Source organism: Tamandua tetradactyla, chromosome 2 (genome assembly GCF_023851605.1).
Source record: "Tamandua tetradactyla isolate mTamTet1 chromosome 2, mTamTet1.pri, whole genome shotgun sequence".
NCBI classification, from domain to species: domain Eukaryota; kingdom Metazoa; phylum Chordata; class Mammalia; order Pilosa; family Myrmecophagidae; genus Tamandua; species Tamandua tetradactyla.
This window is the reverse complement of record NC_135328.1, coordinates 204,770,700-204,788,079: the sequence shown is the minus strand read 5'-3', so window position 1 is coordinate 204,788,079 and position 17,380 is coordinate 204,770,700. Positions and strand designations below refer to the sequence as shown.

The 17,380-nt window shown below is 53.8% G+C and overlaps 1 protein-coding gene and 1 long non-coding RNA gene across 5 annotated transcripts in view; one reads left to right on the top strand and one right to left on the bottom strand.

The window, feature by feature from the left end:
• RAP1GAP (RAP1 GTPase activating protein) overlaps window positions 1-16,363 on the bottom strand; it is a 51,567-nt gene extending 35,204 nt beyond the window's left edge. For all 4 annotated transcript variants that reach the window (XR_013171214.1, XR_013171215.1, XM_077150940.1 and 1 more), the window contains exons 1-2: window positions 16,293-16,363; window positions 14,178-14,213 (exon numbers count right to left, since the gene is read on the bottom strand). Coding sequence is in view for 2 of the 4 variants with exons in the window: in XM_077150940.1 (XP_077007055.1) it covers window positions 14,178-14,213; window positions 16,293-16,336 (80 nt within the window). In the remaining 2 variants the exon portion in view is untranslated. The remainder of the gene's footprint in view (window positions 1-14,177; window positions 14,214-16,292) is intronic.
• LOC143674787 (uncharacterized) lies at window positions 1,955-3,548 on the top strand. Its single transcript, XR_013171217.1, has 3 exons — window positions 1,955-2,017; window positions 2,449-2,510; window positions 3,424-3,548. It is a non-coding gene; the product is annotated as an uncharacterized LOC143674787 (long non-coding RNA).
• Window positions 16,364-17,380: the final 1,017 nt, after the last annotated feature.

Below are 17,380 nucleotides of genomic sequence, written 5' to 3'. Positions count from 1 at the left end.
CCCCACAGCTCCTTCTCAGGTCCAGCTCTAATCGTGCCCTGTGTGGCCTGGATGCCTGCCCGCTGCCTCCTTTGACATGAAAAGGTGGCAGCCAGAGAGAAGCTGACTTGGCCAAGGTCACATGGGGAGCGGGAGCCAACCTGGGGTCTGGGCCAGGCACATTCTGGGGTCACCTTCAGCCCCCGTGGGTAGGTGGCCACCAGCCAGCTGGCCTCAGCTCCTGCCCTCTGGGAGCACCCATGTCTCCAAGGAAAGGATGAGGTAAGGGCGTGGGGGATGGGGGCTGCGTGGGATGGGCCAGGCCGGAAGCCGCTGCTGACAGCGCCTGGGTTCCTTGGCAACTGTCAGTGCGCCTCCTCCTCCTCCCTTATCAAGGTAACAATACTAATCTCGCTGTCGTGAGTGCAGTTCTTTGTACTTTTCAAAAGCCCTCTTTATCGGTTCTCTCCTGGGACTCTCACCGGAACTGGAGCAGGAGATAAGGCAGTGGCTAGAATCCCCAATTCCCAGAAGGGCAAACTGAGGCTTGGAGAGGTTAAACCACCACCTCAAGGTCACCTCCTAGCAAGGTGGGAGTAGGTCAGGGACTAGAACCCAGGCCTCCACCAGCCCAGGGTTCCATATGCCACACCCAGGGTGGGGACATCTCAGGGGGGCTCCACACTCTACAGAACAGCAGGGCTAGCCCCAGGCATGGTGGGAGACAGGACATCAAGGACAGGGGCCAGGTGCTGGCCTGGGTTGCTTCCCACATGTTCACCAGCTGGAGGGTGAGGGGTCTTTCTCTCGCCTGCACCCCCCTATAGAATTGCTGTCACTTTGGCCCTCCAGAGCTGCCTTGGATGGCGGACCCAGGTGGGTCTGGCTCCTGCTGACTCTCCCAGTCTCATCTCCACATATCCCCTCTTTCTGTCTTGCCCTAGCCCCTTGTCCTAGCCTTGCCACGTTGCACACAGTTTCCTAAACAAGCCATGTTGCTTTCCACTGCTGAGCCTTTGCCCAGCCGTTCCCTCTGCCAGGGCTTCTGCTTCCTTCCTTTCTGCCTAGAGAACCACTGATGCTTTAAAATTCAGCTTAAACAGTGAAACTCTGGGGCTCAGAGCAGATGACTATGCCCACGGGTGCAGGAAGACTGGCCGGGAGCAGGTGAGATGGGCAGGTGCAGGACACTGGAGCACCAGCCAGAGCGGAAGGAGGAACCCATCCTAAGGGGTACAACCCCGCCCCCACCCAAGTTGAGGAAGCCAGTCTGGTTCGTGGGGAGGTACCCCATGAGCCTAGGGAAATAGAGCCGAGAAGTATCCAAGGAGGGGTAAGTGTACCGGGTGCCAGAGGTCAGAGGGGGGGCAGGTCTGGGTTCACTCTCCCAGGTCTCCATGAGCTCAACTGCTTCTCCTAACCTGTAATTCATGTGGGGCTGGGGGGAGGGGACATAGGCATCAAAGTGAGGAGGCAAGGTTGCAGAGGGTTATTTCTGACCTCAGGAGTTAGGGGTGGGGGGTGGAGGGTAGGCCACCAGAGCCCGGGTCTCCTACACACAGGGATCAGGGGTTCTAATTCCCAGAAACCAGAGCCCAGCAGCCACCCCGGAACTGGCCCTTCTCCTGGGGGCCACAGTGGCCCATTGTCTCCAAACCCCAACGACTAGGCACTGCCCTTGTTTGCCGCTGCCCCTGCCAAGGTGCCAGGGAAGGTGGCAGGGGCAGCTGGGTGAGCAGGTTTCCCAAGCTGGGTCCCAGGACTAGCCCCCATCCCCATATCTGCCGGAGGTCCAGCAGACCAGACAGGTGCAGGGAGCCCACTTCTGGTGCTCCTCTCCCCAGGTACATTTGACCTCTGCCAGGACTCTAGAGGGAATGCAGGGGGTGGAGGGGGTGACTGCTGAGCTAAACACTGTGATGTCACTTAATCCTTATGACAACAACCCACCCCAAGAGACAGCTGCTGTTATCACCCCATCTCAGAAATAAGGAAGCAGAGGCTCAGAGAGGGTTCGAGATGGGCCAGGGTCTCGCAGGTAGCAAACGGTTGAACTGGCAGGGTCCCCGGGGTGGGAGGCACGGGCTCCAGGCTGGGAGGTGACCCATGGGGACCCCGCCCTCGCCCTGTGCTGGCTGGGTGCCGAGACACCCGGATCCCGGAGCTGGGCCAGGCAGCGGCCTCCTGAGCAAACAACAAGTTGGCAGCTCCGAGACGAGGTCACAGGACTGGCCCCCACCCAGGGTGCAGCACTGGGGCCTGGGCCTCCCATCTACCTGCTGCCTGCCCAGCACCCCCCTGCCCAGTTGGCTCTCACCTTGCTGTGGCCTAATCCCAGTCCTCCCCACCTCCCTGAGGACGTCAAGGTGGGCTGCCTCCTACCTGCCTGGGGGTGGGGCAGGGGGAATGACACTGAGATGACCTAGCCAGGGCCTCTTCCTGCTCCAATAATAACATCTGCTTACCCAGCTGGGCACTTAATACTACAAACAGCCTTCACCATGGACCTTGTCAACACCAGCACAAGGGAGGTAAGGCAGGTCTTTTATAGGGAGAAACTGGAGTCTGGACAGAGGTGTGACTTGCCCACGGTTCTATCCCCGAGGCACAAACCCAGCTGCTCCCCTCCCTGCCCCCAGGGGTGCAGGACACGCTCCCCCAGACAGGCCTGGCACAGCTACTGAAGCCTTTGGGGCTGGAGAGCCTGTGCCTAGAGACCTTCCCAGCACCCATGTGCCACTGGCCGGGGCCTGATGCCCACTCACAGCACCACAGCCTCCGTCTGTCTTGCCCCCGCCTCCATCAACCTATTGCCCTTGCCGGGCCTACTGCAGGCCTTCTCTGAACTCTGTGCATTCCTCTGCCACTCCCTCATTTGCCCTTCATTCCTACACTTAATCATTTATTCAGGACACATGTTCTGGTGCCTGCTCAGGGCCATACAATGGTGCTGGGTGTTGGCATCAGAGCCAGGCCCCTCTACCCCCAAACAAAGCCCCAGTGATACTGGCCGGCTGTTCTCTAATTTTCCAGGGGCTCCTCTGGCCTCCCCACCCAGACGCCAACGCCTTCAGTGCTGAGGCCTTGTTTTATCCCTCCCCGTCTGCACCAGCCTCCGCCTAATAGGGGTCTGGCAATGAGCAGAAGTCCTTGCCCCTGTGATCCCTTGGATGGGATGGCCACCCAGACCAAGGCAATAGCTCCATGGAAAGGGATGAGCTTAAATCCCGGCTCTGCCACTTAACAGCTGTGTGATCTTGGACAAGTTATTTAACCTCTCTGAGCCAGTTTCCTCATCTGTAAAATGGAGATAACAGAGCCAGCCTTCGAGGGTTGTGAGAATTAAATGGGTCATACATGCAAAGTGCTTGCTAAACATTAACTATGAGCATTTCCTTGCCTTCTCTTCTGTCTCCTTTCCTGTCTTCATTCTTTCCTTTGTAGGCTCCTGAGGGCTGAGGAGGGACTCACAGGTGAAAGTTGTGAGAAGGTAGACTAGAGCTCAACGCAGTGTGATAAACACAGCTGCCCAACAAAACAGCCCAGCTTTTTTGTTGTAAGGTCCTGAGCTCCCTATCAAGAGGAAGGCGGGATATGGGGTGGTGGTACTGAGGTGTGGGAAATGTGGGGAAAAGGGAGGCTGGACTAGATAACCGCCAAAGAAGACCTCCCACGTTCAGGACTCTATGCCTCTTGATGACTCTAGAATCCCTGTGGCCAAGGGCAGAGGCAGTGAATGAATCTCTATTACTATGAGAAAATATTCTTTCACAGATCTGCTGAGGGCATGTAGATTGCTACCTTTTCTCTGCAGGGCTGTTGGCCCATTCCTATGAAAGGTTAAAATGTGTTGGCATTTATCCCTCAGAAATTCACAAATGCCCAGAGATTTATGGCAGGGCGTGTAACTGCTAAAAAAGGAAAGCCATTCTTTGTATCTTACTATGGCATGAAGCATAGCTGTCTTTGAAAGTATATATGATACAAACTCTGCAAAGTTATATGCCTATATGTTAAAAGCAGTTACTTCTAAGGAGGGGATTTGGGGGTTACATTTTCTCTTTTGCTTATCTGTATAAATATATGTATATACCAATTTTCCTAAAATAAACTATTAAGGATGCAAAAAAACAAAACAGCAACAACATAAAACAAAACCTGGAAGCCACCCCAACGTCCGTTACAAGGAGGGAGGATGGCTAAATACAAAGTGCATGCAAACCATGGAATATTATGCAGCAATGACAAAGATGCTCTCTGGTCCTGATGGGAAATATGTTTGAAGAATATCATTAAGTGAGAAAAGCAAGTTGCCAAACAATATAAAATTTACATATAAAAGTTCACGTGGGTTATCGCTGGGAGGCAGGACCACTGGAAACTTCTACCTTCTATGGCATATAGTTCTGCATATGTTTGGATATTTACAATGAGCATTTCTTTTTTTAAAACAGAAAAAAAGTTAAAGATTTAGAAGTTTTTAAGATCAAAAAACTGAGCTCTACTACAAGTCAGTGTTCTCTTCTACAAGCACACCACTCCTTTACTTTTCTCAACCATCTTGAGAGGGAGGTATTTATTATTTATTCCCAGGGGGAGAAGCTGACCCTGAGGGAGGTTTGGCTCCCATGGCCAGGGTCCCCCAGTCGGAAGGCAGCAGATCTGGGCAGAAACCAGGTTCCCACTGACTGCAAAGCCCACACTCTCTCCCTTACATCAGGCGTCAGGCAACCTGCTGAAGGTCAGGAAAGAATGAAGACAGGACAGAAGCCACCCAGGCAGCATGTCACATCCTGGGAGCCAGGCCAGCAGGGGTCAGCCTGTGGGGGACAGGGCTGACCACCTCATTTGCAAATGCAAACGCTGGCTCTGCTCTCTATCCAGCTCCATGCCCTGAGCTGCCCTAGGCTGGCAGGTGGCCAACCCCACCCCTGGCACTAACCCCCAAAGCTGCAGGGTCACCAGGCAAGTGGGCATGCGCTAGCACAGGCTCTTTCCTGGGGCTCTAAATAACTTTTCAGGTTGATCAACCTGTTTCTGGAAGAATTTGGTGTTGAAGGTCACATGTCAGCTTCTCAGTGCGAGCCTGGAAAGGTGACCAGCACGCCTGCATGTGCCTGAGCCTGGGCGGGCTATAGAGGGAGAAAGAACACAGACCCCCATGTGAGGCAGACCTGAGTTCAAATTCTAGCTACACCAAGCATTTGCTTTGGGACCTGGGCGAGTCAATTCACCTCTCTGAGCCTCAGTTTCCTTAGCTGTAAAACGGTGTTGACAATTCCTCCCTGCAGGGTGGCTACGAGAATTCAACTAAGTAATGCATGTGAAAGGGCTTCCTAAGCTGGAGGCCACCTTCCCCATGTAATGAGCCTGCATCTGTGTGCATGGCCACGTGCGCCGAGGCAAACATGGAGCGAGCAAGGTCAACCCGCTAGAAGCTGGGCTGGGCAAACAGCCCCTCACCGGAAGGCCCGCCCAGAAAATCAGCAGGTGGGAGGGGCGGATGTCTGCCACTTTCCTTGGGGGCCTGGCTGGGATTTTCCGCAGCTCTGTCTGGGGGGTGCAGGTGGGTGGGTGTGATTTTGTGGGTGAGAATGTCGATGGGAAGGGCCTGGCAGATCATGAAATGTACGCAGGAGCGACAGCGCTCGTGTCTGGGGCGCGTGTGGGTTGGTGTGCGAGCGTGTTTGTATCTGATCACACCACCCGCCTGGCTGAGGGCCCCAGCGGCTTCCAGTGCTTGTGAGATGCACGCGCACCTGCCTCACGTGGCCCGCAAGACCCGGCCTGTCTGCCCACCCCCCACCCCACCCCCGTCTCTCCGACCGACCGCATCTCGGGCTCTTTTCTCCTTGCTCCAGCCTTCTTTGGGCTCTGCCCACCTGTCATATTCTTTCCCAAGCTCACCCCTGTCCTCTCCACCACCTGGTAAATGCCTATTCCTTTTTTCCAGAGCCCCCTCCTCAGACTGGGTCAGGCCACCCCCACCCTGACAAGCTTCCCTAGCAGATTTCTCAGTTTGGTCGGCACATTTCATGGTGTGATTATGAGATTACTCTCAGTCTCTCCCACCAGAAATGGAACTTCTTTGGGTCAGGACTAGGTCTGCTTTTCACCTGGCACATAGCCCGTGTGATCGGAGGCATGAATGAATATGTCTGTTGTCTGTATATAACTTTATGTTTGTGGCAGAGATGTGTTTATAAGGGTCAAGTTCATGAGCGTGGCTAGAGAAGTACACATGCGTGAGTGCGTGAGGGTCATCTCAAGGAACCTCCAGCTCCGTGGAAGAGCCGGCGCTGGGGTGATAAGGAAAGCATGCATAAGTTCCCCTGTCCCCCACCAGCTCCCTCTCACACCCCAAGCCTCTGTGCCAGATCTTAAGCCACCTCTGGGTGGTGCCTTGCAGTGGGCTCCACCCCTGTTTGCTTCTACAACTCAGGGACCTGGCCTTCTGCCTGCACGTCCCATCTTGTCAGAGGCCCAAGCAGAGCCTCCTCCCACATGCCAGCCCACAATGCCTGGCCCCAGCCCCCTCCTCCTGGTCCAGCCTTGTGGGCAGGTGTTCTTGACCTGAGAGAAGGTAGGCTTCCAAAGCCACTTCATCTGCAGCCAGAAGATGACACAACGTTCCAGATTTGGGGTGGAGGAAGGGAGTCCCAGCTGCTAGCCCAATTCCTTGGCACCTGACTAGGTTGACATCTTCCTATCTTCCAAGATCTGCCATGATTGCGCCCCTGCCTACCTCCAGCCACTGTGGCCCCCCTCTGGGCCTTGATCCCTCCAGGCCAGTTCCTGCCTCAAGGCCTTTACACTTGCTCTGCCCTCTGCCTGGACCTCTCTCCCAGGGCCACTCCTCCCCGATACCCCTAGAGAAGGTGGGCCCCTCCCCACCCACTCAGTCCCTCATTACCCATTACCCCTCCAAGTTGACCTCATCTGTCTGTTAGTTTGTTCTGTGTCTGTCTTGCACAATGGAATATCAGCTAATGGACCAGGTACTGTGTTCCCCAGGCTCACTGCTGCATGCCCAGTTCTAGGCCAGTACCTGGCACATGGGAGGCATTCAGTGAGTATTTGGTGAATGCGTGAATGGCTAATGGAAGTCTTACAAGAATCCCGTGAGGTGAAACTTGCTGTCCCTATTTAAAGCATGGAAACTGAGGCTCGTAAGGGTTAAGTCTCTAGCCCAAGGTCACACAGCAAACAGACCAAGTCAAAGGTAGGGATATGTGATTTCACTAGAACCCCAGCACATCAGAGCATATTGAAGCTCATCTTCCCACTTTATAGGTAGGAAATGAGCCTCAGAAAGGGAGAATGGTTTCTCTGGGGTCACCTGGGTCCAAAATGTTCCCCCACTCCTGCAGCATGTGGTCTGGAGCAGCTGTACTGTTCTGCCGGCCGGCCCTTTAGAAGCACCTCCTCATTGCCTCCCCCTGAGGTAAGGGCTACTAATATCCCCTCTGCACAAAGAAGGAAACTGAGGCCAGTGCAGTAAGTGACTTCCTGAGGGCACCCAGGCAGGCCCCAACGCCAGGCCTGTCTGACTCCTAAGTCAGTGTTCTCAGGCCAGTGTCAAAGCCAGAGCCCAGGCTGGGAGGGATGCTCACGAGTCAGCAGGTCTCACCCCAGAGGTGAGTGTCCAGAGGGCCGAGTCCACATGCTGAGTGAATCTGCCCCCTCTGCAGGGCCCTAATTCTGGGCCAGGTGCTGGTTTTAGGCAGGGAAACAAAGACGCCCGAGAAATGAACTAACTTGCCCAAATTGCCCAACCAGCTGGTGGCCGAGGCAGTATTCACGGGCCAGGCCCAATCACCCAGGCCCTGAGCAGACCTAGTGGCACTGCATGGGGACTCAGTAAACACTCATGGGCTGACTCAACAGCCCCGAGCAGGTTCCCAGAGTGGGAAGGGTGTGTGGGCAATAGGGGGCCTGGCAGGCCACTGGCCATGGGAGTTTGGGGCTTCAGAGCACTTCCAGGGCACCCTTCAGGAAGTCCTATGGAGGCTTGCAGGGACAAGACCCTATAGTTGCCTCACCCACCATTACCTGCCAAGCCCAACTCTGCCCTGTGTCCATGTACCACCATGTGCTTTTCTCCTCTATGCTGCTAACTTGCCACCTCCTCCTCCTGGAATATTCTCGCAGCCCTGCCCTTCCACTCTCCTGTCCCATCCATACACAAGAGACATGATCCTCCCTTGTCTTCTTTTTGGGTTTCAATTTTCAAGTCACCTCCTCCAGGAAGCCTCCCTGATTCCCAGGAGTGGGAGAAGAGTCCTTTCTGTGAGTTCTCAGGCACCTCCCACATCTCCCCAATCAGCACTTATCACCCCTGATTAGAACCACCTCTTTTCTTATTTCCCCCTCCGAACTGCAAACCTCATAAGAGAGTGGCCCAGTCTGCAAGCTTCACTGCATGTCCCAGTACCCAGCTGGCTTAGCCCTCAGAGGGCATTCCTACACTAAATATTTATTGAATTAATTTGCTGAATGGCCACTTTGAGGATGGGAGGCCTTAGAGGGTACAACAAGGTTTAAGTATCTGGTTCTAAGTAAGGAAAAGCTTTTTATACCCATCAGAGCTGTCCTACAATGGAATGGGCTACTTCAAAGGTAGGGACCCTCCTGTCATTGGCAATGTGCAAAGAAGGGCTAGTCAAGCAGTTTCCAAGAGGCCGTGGTGGGCTCAAGCTGGGGACAGCTGGGTTTTAAGTGGTCCATGAAGTCACTGAAAATAAAGGTGTATTTTCTTCAGGGGCCTCCAAAGATTTCTTCTTATATGCAAAGGGGTCATGAGCCAAAGTCAGGGGTTCCTTGTTGAGTGGGATGCCACAGGAGGGTGGTATGTAGTTAGTATGGAGTCTTGCTTTAAAATTCATAGCAACCATCATGGTTTATTTTATTGTCTATTTATAATCAGTCTCTTCCATTCACTATTTTACAGATGAGAAAATTGAGGCTCAGAGAGGTAAAGTACTGGCCAAATCAGGGACCCCAAGGGTGGGGACTGACCTGTCTCTGTTCAGTACCAAGAACCATGCCTGGCATGCAGCAGGTGCTCCAGTTACTGCTGCTGAGCTGATGAATGATCAATACAGGACCACAGTGTTCTGGGCAGCCAGGAGCCTATGCATCTAACATTCCATCTCAGCCAGCCCCTCCCCCTCTAACTCAAATGATGCCCAGCTTAACTGAGGGCCTAGCCTCCCCCAGAAAGGGCTACTGGGATGGGCCTGCTAATGAGCTGGGGACCCATGCCTGGGTTCCCAGTGGACCCCCTCACCCTGGCTGGGCTGGGGGAATGAGGCAGGGGCTGCCGAGGCATTCGCTCCAGGGCATCCTGGCTCAGAGGTATGGGGGCAGGTATGGACTCAGGAAGCAGCTGCCAGCCCCCCTGTCCTGTGCTCTGCCAGCTGCCTGCTGGGGGCCTATCTACCAGATGCATAATAAATGAACAGGCCCAGTGGGCTGTGCCTGCTTGGCTTTTCAGATCCACTAATGAGGCCAGCCTAGTGCTTCCTGTGGTAGCACACAGGTGTCCAGGGTCTCTGGGTCAGTGATAGCACTGAGGACAGGGGCCACCCACCTGACCCACTGCTTGGCACAAGCAGCAGCCAGGGAAGTGAGAGCTAAAGGCCTGGGCTCAGGCGTCAGACTGACTGCACAGCCTATCCTGGCTCACCACTCGCTGACCACCTGCCCCTTCCCCAGTCTGAGCCTCAGTCTCCTCATCTGTAAGGTAAGGATGGATAGAAAGAGTCTCCACTTTGTCAGGCTGGTGTAAGGACAGAACGAGATAATTCAGGTGAAGTGCTCGGATCATCCACAGAAAGTGCTCCACCCACATTACCACTGAAAGGAATGACATCTCAGCCACCAAGTGGGCTCTCCCAAAAGGACACAGGGGGCTGAAGTGACCCCATCTGGGGACATTCAGGGCCATCTCAGTCATCTACCATCCTCCCATAACCGAGACTCCCCTCATTTCTATGGCTACTTATCCCAGACAAGGTCATTTCCTCAGCAGGAGAAAGAGCTGGATTCAGATCCAACCTTTGCCAGCTGTGTGACCTTGGGATGGAGCCTTTGCCTCTCTCTCTGCCTTGGTTTGGCCTCTGTCAAATGGAAACACTACAGCCCCCTTTCCAGGACTATTGCCATAATTAAAAAAAACTTTTTATTTTGAAATAATGTCAAACTTACAGGACAGTTGCAAAAATAATATAAAACCCAAACAGGGAACTCTAACATACTACCCTCTCAGATACACAGAATCAACTTTTAACATTTTGCTACATTTGTCATTTCATTCTTTCTTTCTATCTATGGGTCTAACAATTTTCTAAACATTTGAGAGTTGCTTGAATATATCATTCTCCTTGAAGACTTGGTAGTTTCAGGTACATTTCCTAAGAACAAGGATATTCAGCTATGTAACCACCTTAAGGACAGTTATCAAATTTAAGAACTCTGACATTGATATAAAACTTAGTCCATATTCCAATTTTTCCATATGTCCCAATAATGTCCTTTGTGTCTTTTTTCCTCCATTATGAGATCCAGCCCAAGACATGTATTACATTTAATTATCATTGTCTCTTGAGTTGTCCTTTTTTTTTGGCATGGGCAGCAGGCCCTGGGAATTGAATGCAGGTCTCTGGCATGACAGGCGAGACCTGTCACCATGGCCTGCCCTTGAGTTGTGCTTTTTTTAAACTGTGGAAACATATATATATATATGTTTATATATATATGTGTGTGTATATATATATATATATAAAACAGAAAATTTCCCATCTGAACCACTCCCAAGCACACCATTCAGTGGGATTAATCACATCCACACTGAGCTAATCTCACCACCACCCACTACCAGAACTTTCCCATCACCTTACACAGAAACCCTGCACCCACTAACTCCCCATGCCTCCTCCCCTGTTAACCTGTATTCTACCTTCTGTCTCTATAAATTTGCATATTCTAGTTAATTCATATAAGTTGAATCATACAATATCTGTCCCTTTATGCCTGACTTATTTTACTCAACACACCGTCTTCAAGGATCATCTGTGTTGTAGCATGGATCAGAACTTCATTCCTTTTTATAGCTGAATAATATTCTATTATATGGATATACCACATTTTGTTTATTCATTCATCTGTCAATGAACACTTGGGTTGCGTCCATCTTTCGACTATTGTGAATAATGCTGCTATGAACATTAGGGTTCAGCCATCCATCAAGGTTCCACTTCAGTTCTTTGAGGTATACCTCCAGAAGTGGGGTTGCCAGGTCATATGGCAATTCTATACTTAAATTTCTGAGGAACTGCCATACTGTTTCTCCCTGTGGTTGCACCATTTTACATTCCCACCATGTAGTCATGATTTAATGAGCACCATGGTAAAATGCCCAGGGTATTTCCAAACACTGTACTCAAGTCCACCCAGCCATTCCCCAAACCTGACACCTCCCACTTGGCCCCCCCCACTTGAATCCATATTAAATGTCCAGCTCCTACCCCAGGATCTGGGGTCTTTTAGGGCTGCAAAACCAGAGTCACCCTGTTCCACTGGTGCCAAACACTCTCACTGGACCTCACTTCTTACATTTTCCCACTTGCTCTGAGATACTCCACTGCAGACAACTTGCTGATGGGGGGCAGGGGGTAGGATACCCAGCCATGATCTTATCTGGCCTCTACCAGACACCTCACTGCTTCCCTTATCCAAGCAACCCCTTAATTTTAAAAAGAGGTGGAGGGAAATCATGCCTACCCCAAAAGCCCTCCCACCTTACTTGACATAGTTCTAATAGTTTCACTCTCTGGGCACAGTCAAGTCATTTCTACAAATATTCATTAAGTACTTACTGGGTACAAGTAGCTGTGCAAGACTAAATGGGGGCAGAGATGAGAAGACTGCAGACTGGCTTTCATGAGACTCAGACTGAAGAGTGGAGCTAAGCCAAGTAAAAAGTTAACTTAAGCAACCCCTATTTTCAAGGATTTCAGAGCTAGCATCATGGCACAATATTAGGAGGACGCAATCAATTCATCTGAAGTCAACTTGCTGACATATCCAATTCAACAAATACCTATTGAGCATCAACTGGGGCTCAGAGAGGGCAAGTGACCTGCCTGAGATCGCATAACTTGTAGGTGACAGATCTAAATTGTCAGATTCCAAAGGCCATGCTCTTTCCACCACCCCATGAATAAGTGCAAATACTTGCTCTCCAGGCATTATAAGTGGGGGAGACATTCTAAGTAGAGAGAGATGGAATGTGGGGATCAGGAAAGAAAACACTCTGCAAATGGTGATAAAGGTGGGCTAGCGGCATGGGGAGATCTTATGGACTTGAAAAGGAAGGATATATCAAGGTGAGCCGAAGCAGAGACATAGGGGTGGCAGGGGCCAAATTCCTGTTGATGAGAAATAGAGGGCACAGAGAAGGAGGAGACCCAGGCTGGAAAAAGAGGGGGATACAGTCCCTGAATGCCAGGAAATCACAATTAATTGTAACAATGATCACTATTTACAATAAAAACGATACACCACTTATGCCAGCCACAGGCTGAGGCTAAGCAATTGGCTTCTTAGATTCAGGAAGGGCAGGCCTACGGGTTAGCACCTTGGACAGCAGCCCCGACAAAGAGGACTCAGGGCAAGGCACTATGAGTAAAAAGCATGTCCTGGGGATTCCTTTCTTTACTGATGTGTCATCTGAAGTCAGACAGGGGAAGGGACTTGCCCAACGTCATGCAGGTGATCAATTACTATCAGTCCTGGACGTTTATCTCTGACTGTTGGTCCAGGGCTCCCAAAAGTGGGCCTTCTGGGTCACCCCTCTGTCTCCAAGTCTTCCCTCAAATGCATCCCTTGCTTAGACTCTCCCTATGGCCTGGACACCGTGGAACAGAATGAGCGAGACTCTGGGCTCTGTGTCTCTTTGTTCTCAGCTGTAATTCGAGATAACAGTCCCTAACTCAGGGATACGGGAAAGATTATATAGATGATGAGGGTCAAGCACCGAGAGCACCCAGCTTATAGCAGGTATTTGAAATGGTACGTGATGAACTTCTTTAAGGGAAGAACTGTGCCTTCCTCCCCCTGTCCATGTCTCCCTTCACTCCCCTTGCTCTGGGTGTATGCACCTTTCTGCACGTAGTAGAAGTTCACCAGAAATGTCAACAGATTGACTGGACACAGCAGGAGAAAAAAACCCAGAGAGGGAGAGTAACTGAACCTAGACTGCACAGACAGCATCAAAAGAAAATCAAAAGGTCAGCAGCCCTGGAGCTCATCCTTGGCACCCCATGTGCTCCTTCCCAGGCACGGCTTCCCAAGAGGGCTCTAGTAGCAGCTGGGGCATTGGTGTTAGACGGGAGTCATCTAACAGCCAGGGGGCTTTGCTGGACCCTAGGAAGCCCTCAGCAGAGGCAGGAAGCAGGACCAAGAGCTGTTGGGGGGCTCCCTACTGGAGTTGAAGTGGCAGCAGGAAAAGCCAGCCCTTGTGACACTGGTGTCAGGGAAGCCAGGAGGTGCCCACATGCTGGGGCATCAGGGAGTGCCATGAATCCCGAGGTGAGGCAGCACCTCCACCCACTGCCTCCTCGGTGTTGTGGAAGCTGCAGGCACAGCTGCCTCCCTCCTTTCTCCTCTAAGCAGAGGGCAGCATCAGGCAAAGGAAATGGAAGTGGGGCTTCTGAGGGCCGTGTACGAAGTGGGACTGGAGGGTTGGGGAGTCTGTGCAAAAGCTAAGGGCAGCCTCCAATCGAGCCAGAAGCCACCATAAGGTGGGAAGGAATGGAGAAGAGAAAAGGGAAGGAAAATCACATTTAGCGAGGACCTGCAATATGTTAGGCCCTGTTTTGTTTACGAGTTTGCTCTCTAGATTGGGTATTTTAATCCCAATTTTATAGATGAGAAAACTGAGGTTAAGAGAGATTAGCTGAATTACTCAAAGTCACACGGGCAGTGGCAGAACTGAGATTTGCACCTGATTTGCCTGACTCCCAGGCTGAACTCTAGAAGGGACTGCGGGAAGAATGTGTGGGGCAGAATTGATAAGAGGATCTTGCCTACCCCATACCCCAGAAAGGATGTCTGGAGGGTTGGAGGGGTCTGACCTGGCATTGTAGGGGTCAGCCAAGCCAGCCCAGCTTTTCTTGAGAGTTCCCAGGACTTACCACACAGTCCGGCGAGGGGTGAAGGATTTGTCCACCCTGAAACATAGCAAAAGGGACGGTAGGTGAGGGGCAGGCTCTTCCCACACACTCATAGCCCCCCGCCGCTTGCCCAGCTCATCAGGCCAACCCCTACTCCATCCCCTGTCCTCCCAGAGGGGCCTGCAGGAGGTACTGTTTCTAAGGATGCAGTGTTACCATCTCCTTTAGGATGCTGGGGGCCCTCACCCCAGCCTACCCAGCTTTAAGAGCAGGCAGATTTGTTGGGGGAGGTACAGGAGATCAGAGAAATGGAAAGTGGTGGTGGTGGTGGGATTGGGGGTACAGGGATAGAGGAGCAGGATCTTAGGATCAGAAGGGGTAAGGGCTAATGGGGGGAGGAGGGGCAGTGTCTTGGGATAATGACTACAGCAGTGGGACCATAGTAGGGATGTAGACGGGTCCTCAGGGGACAGTTTAGAGCATCTCCAGCCAGGATTGGGGGGTGTTCTGAATGTCTACGATGTGGGCAAGAGGAACCCCACCCCCAGCCCCAGCTCCAGCAGCCTGCCTCGGGTCCTAAGCTGGAGCTCATCTGTGTCCCTCCAGGGGACAAATGCTCGGGCATGCAGGAGCAGGAGAGCCACACAGAGCTTCCTCTCGTACCCACACTTCAATGAAACACTCACTTGTCCCCCAAAATAGAGCCTAAGGCAGATCTCAAGCCCCCAGAGTTCAAGGGGCAGCCCCAGGCTTTACTCCCCTAAATCCCTCCAGGTACAGCCTCAAGGAGAGTATATTGGCAGTGCTCCCTCCCAGATTCTCATCCCCATTGCCCTTTGAAGGCACCTTGAGGTTGGGGAGGGTTGGGCCGGAAGACTGGGGGAGGGGAATGGGGGGGCTGGGGGGTTGGAGAGGGTTGGCTTGGGCTCTGTCCTCCTGCCTAGCTTGGGGCTGAGGGGTTCAGGCAACTGTTGGGACAACAAACAACTCTTGCCTCCTGCATTGCGGCTGTAGGGGCACAGAGTAGGTGCAGAAACCAGCCTCCACCAGTGAGAGGGTGTCTTCTTGGGAGGCAGGGCTGGGAGCTCCGGGGGTTACCTAATACTTAGGTTGACTTTGCAGACTGCAAAATGAAGCCAGAGAAGCTGGGACTTGCCCAAGGTCACACAACAGAACTCTGCCCCACCCACCCGGGGTGCCCCTTGGTGTCAGCTGGCCAGGAAACTCAGAGGCCCCAAGTCAGGTTCCCCTCATCATGGGATGAACGGCTAGCAGGGAACCCGGATAGAGAGGGCAGTCCTTTCACCTCTCACCACATCCCACCCCTACGCCAGGGTCCTCTCAGAGGTCCAGTGTCCAAGAGAGGGGAAGTACCGCAATCTCCGTCGGTCAATGAGCACCTACTAAGTGCCAGCTGCTTTAAACACCCAATCGCTTCCACACCCACACCGTGTGTCCTCCTGACCACCAGAGCCTGTGGGGAGGAGGCAGTGGCCTGCTTAAGGTCACGCAGCTGCCTGGGTGAAGGGGACACTGGGACTGGCGGGTCTATCCGCCCTCCTTCCACTTGGCCAAATCTCTGCCTTAGGCAGGAATACCCCCCGCTCCGCCTCTGCACCCCGCTTAGGTGGGCACTTGAGATCAGGAAGGACAGTGACCCCAAGGGCCAGCCACACCTGGGAGGAGGGGGTAACCCAGAGCCAGATGGCATGGGCAGGGGCTCCTGCCATCAACACCCCACTGCTGAGGCCCGGGAGAGCCTCCCCCAACCTTCTCCTCCCTCCCACATTCCGACACATCTAGGCACACAGGCAAACGCACATTCACACACACAGCCAGACACACAGAGGCCCAGCCTGTCTGTCCACACACCAGTCACATGCATAAGCGCTGTCACCGCGGGGATGCCCACGGAAATGCCCACCGGTGCAGTCACGACCCCCGGCGGACCGGCCCACCCGAGCCGCACAAACCCACCAAGGCTGGCGACAAGCCAGGTCCCACACAAACGCGCCCAGCCCCAGCCCCAGCCCCACAACCTGCCGTGCACTCACACAAAGCCGCTCCCCTCACACAGAGCCCGAATTCACAACTCCGGAAGCCCCCAGACCCCAGGCCGGCCCCGGGCGCACCTACCCTCCGTAGGCCCCGAAGGTGAAGCTGCGCTTGCGGCCGCTCATGGTGCCGCCGCCGCCCGCCCCGCCGGCCCGCGCCGCCCCGGGGCCGCCCTGCCCGCGCTCGGGTCACCTTGGCAACCCGGGCCGCCCCGCCCCCGGCCACAAGCCCCGGGATTGTCCGCGCCCCCGCGGGCTGCCGTCCAGCTGCCGGGGGCAGCCGCGCGCCGAGCGGCCGCCGCGCACAGAAAGGGCCGCTTGTCCGCGCCGCCCTCGGCGCTTCGCTGGACTTTCCGAGCCGGGGCCCGGGGGAGGGCCGGGCGGGGCAGCGTGGGGGAGGGGGACGGGGGCGGGGAGGGAACCAGCTCTGCCGCCAGCACCCGACCCGCAGCGAGTTGGGACTGGGACACCGGGCTACAGAGCCTCCTTTGGGGGCGCACACCCTCCTCCAGCCCCCTCGGGCCACCAATCGGTTTGCTCAGGGCTGGCCCGGTTAAGAATTAGAAACCCAGGGTCAAAATGGTCTGTACGTCCCGACTCCTCCCTTACCTAGAGTTTCTCATCTGGAGGGACTAAACCCACCTGCCTCCTAGGGCCATGAGGTCACGTAATGAGTTCATGCATGTGAAGTCCTGGCACATTGTTAATGCCCAACAAATGCCAACTATAAGAGTTCTGTGTCCTGGGTCTGATGCTCTATTCCTCTGGCGAATGAATGAATGAACAGTCTCCAATGAATGAAGGAACCCTTCGCTCCAGTCTCATGCTTCTCCCTGGGGAGCACCCACGGCCCACAGCCCTGGTGAGGAGGAGCAGGGATGCTCCACACCCTTCTTAAATCTCATCCAGCCCAGGTCCCTGACTCCACCACCTTCTGGGGGTGCTGAGACCCATAGCCTCAACCTCACACATTCACTCACCGCTCCCCACCCTCTCCTCTGCACCCAGAACTCGCCATCGGGTGCTGGCTGGCCAGTAGGCTGCCTCCCCAGTCTCACGTGGCGATGTGTCAGGGGACAACAGAATACTAGCCCTGCCCCAGGACTCCTCCACACCCTCCCCACCCCACCGGCAATGCCCACTCTTCCCCCAAGAAGGGAAGGATTATTC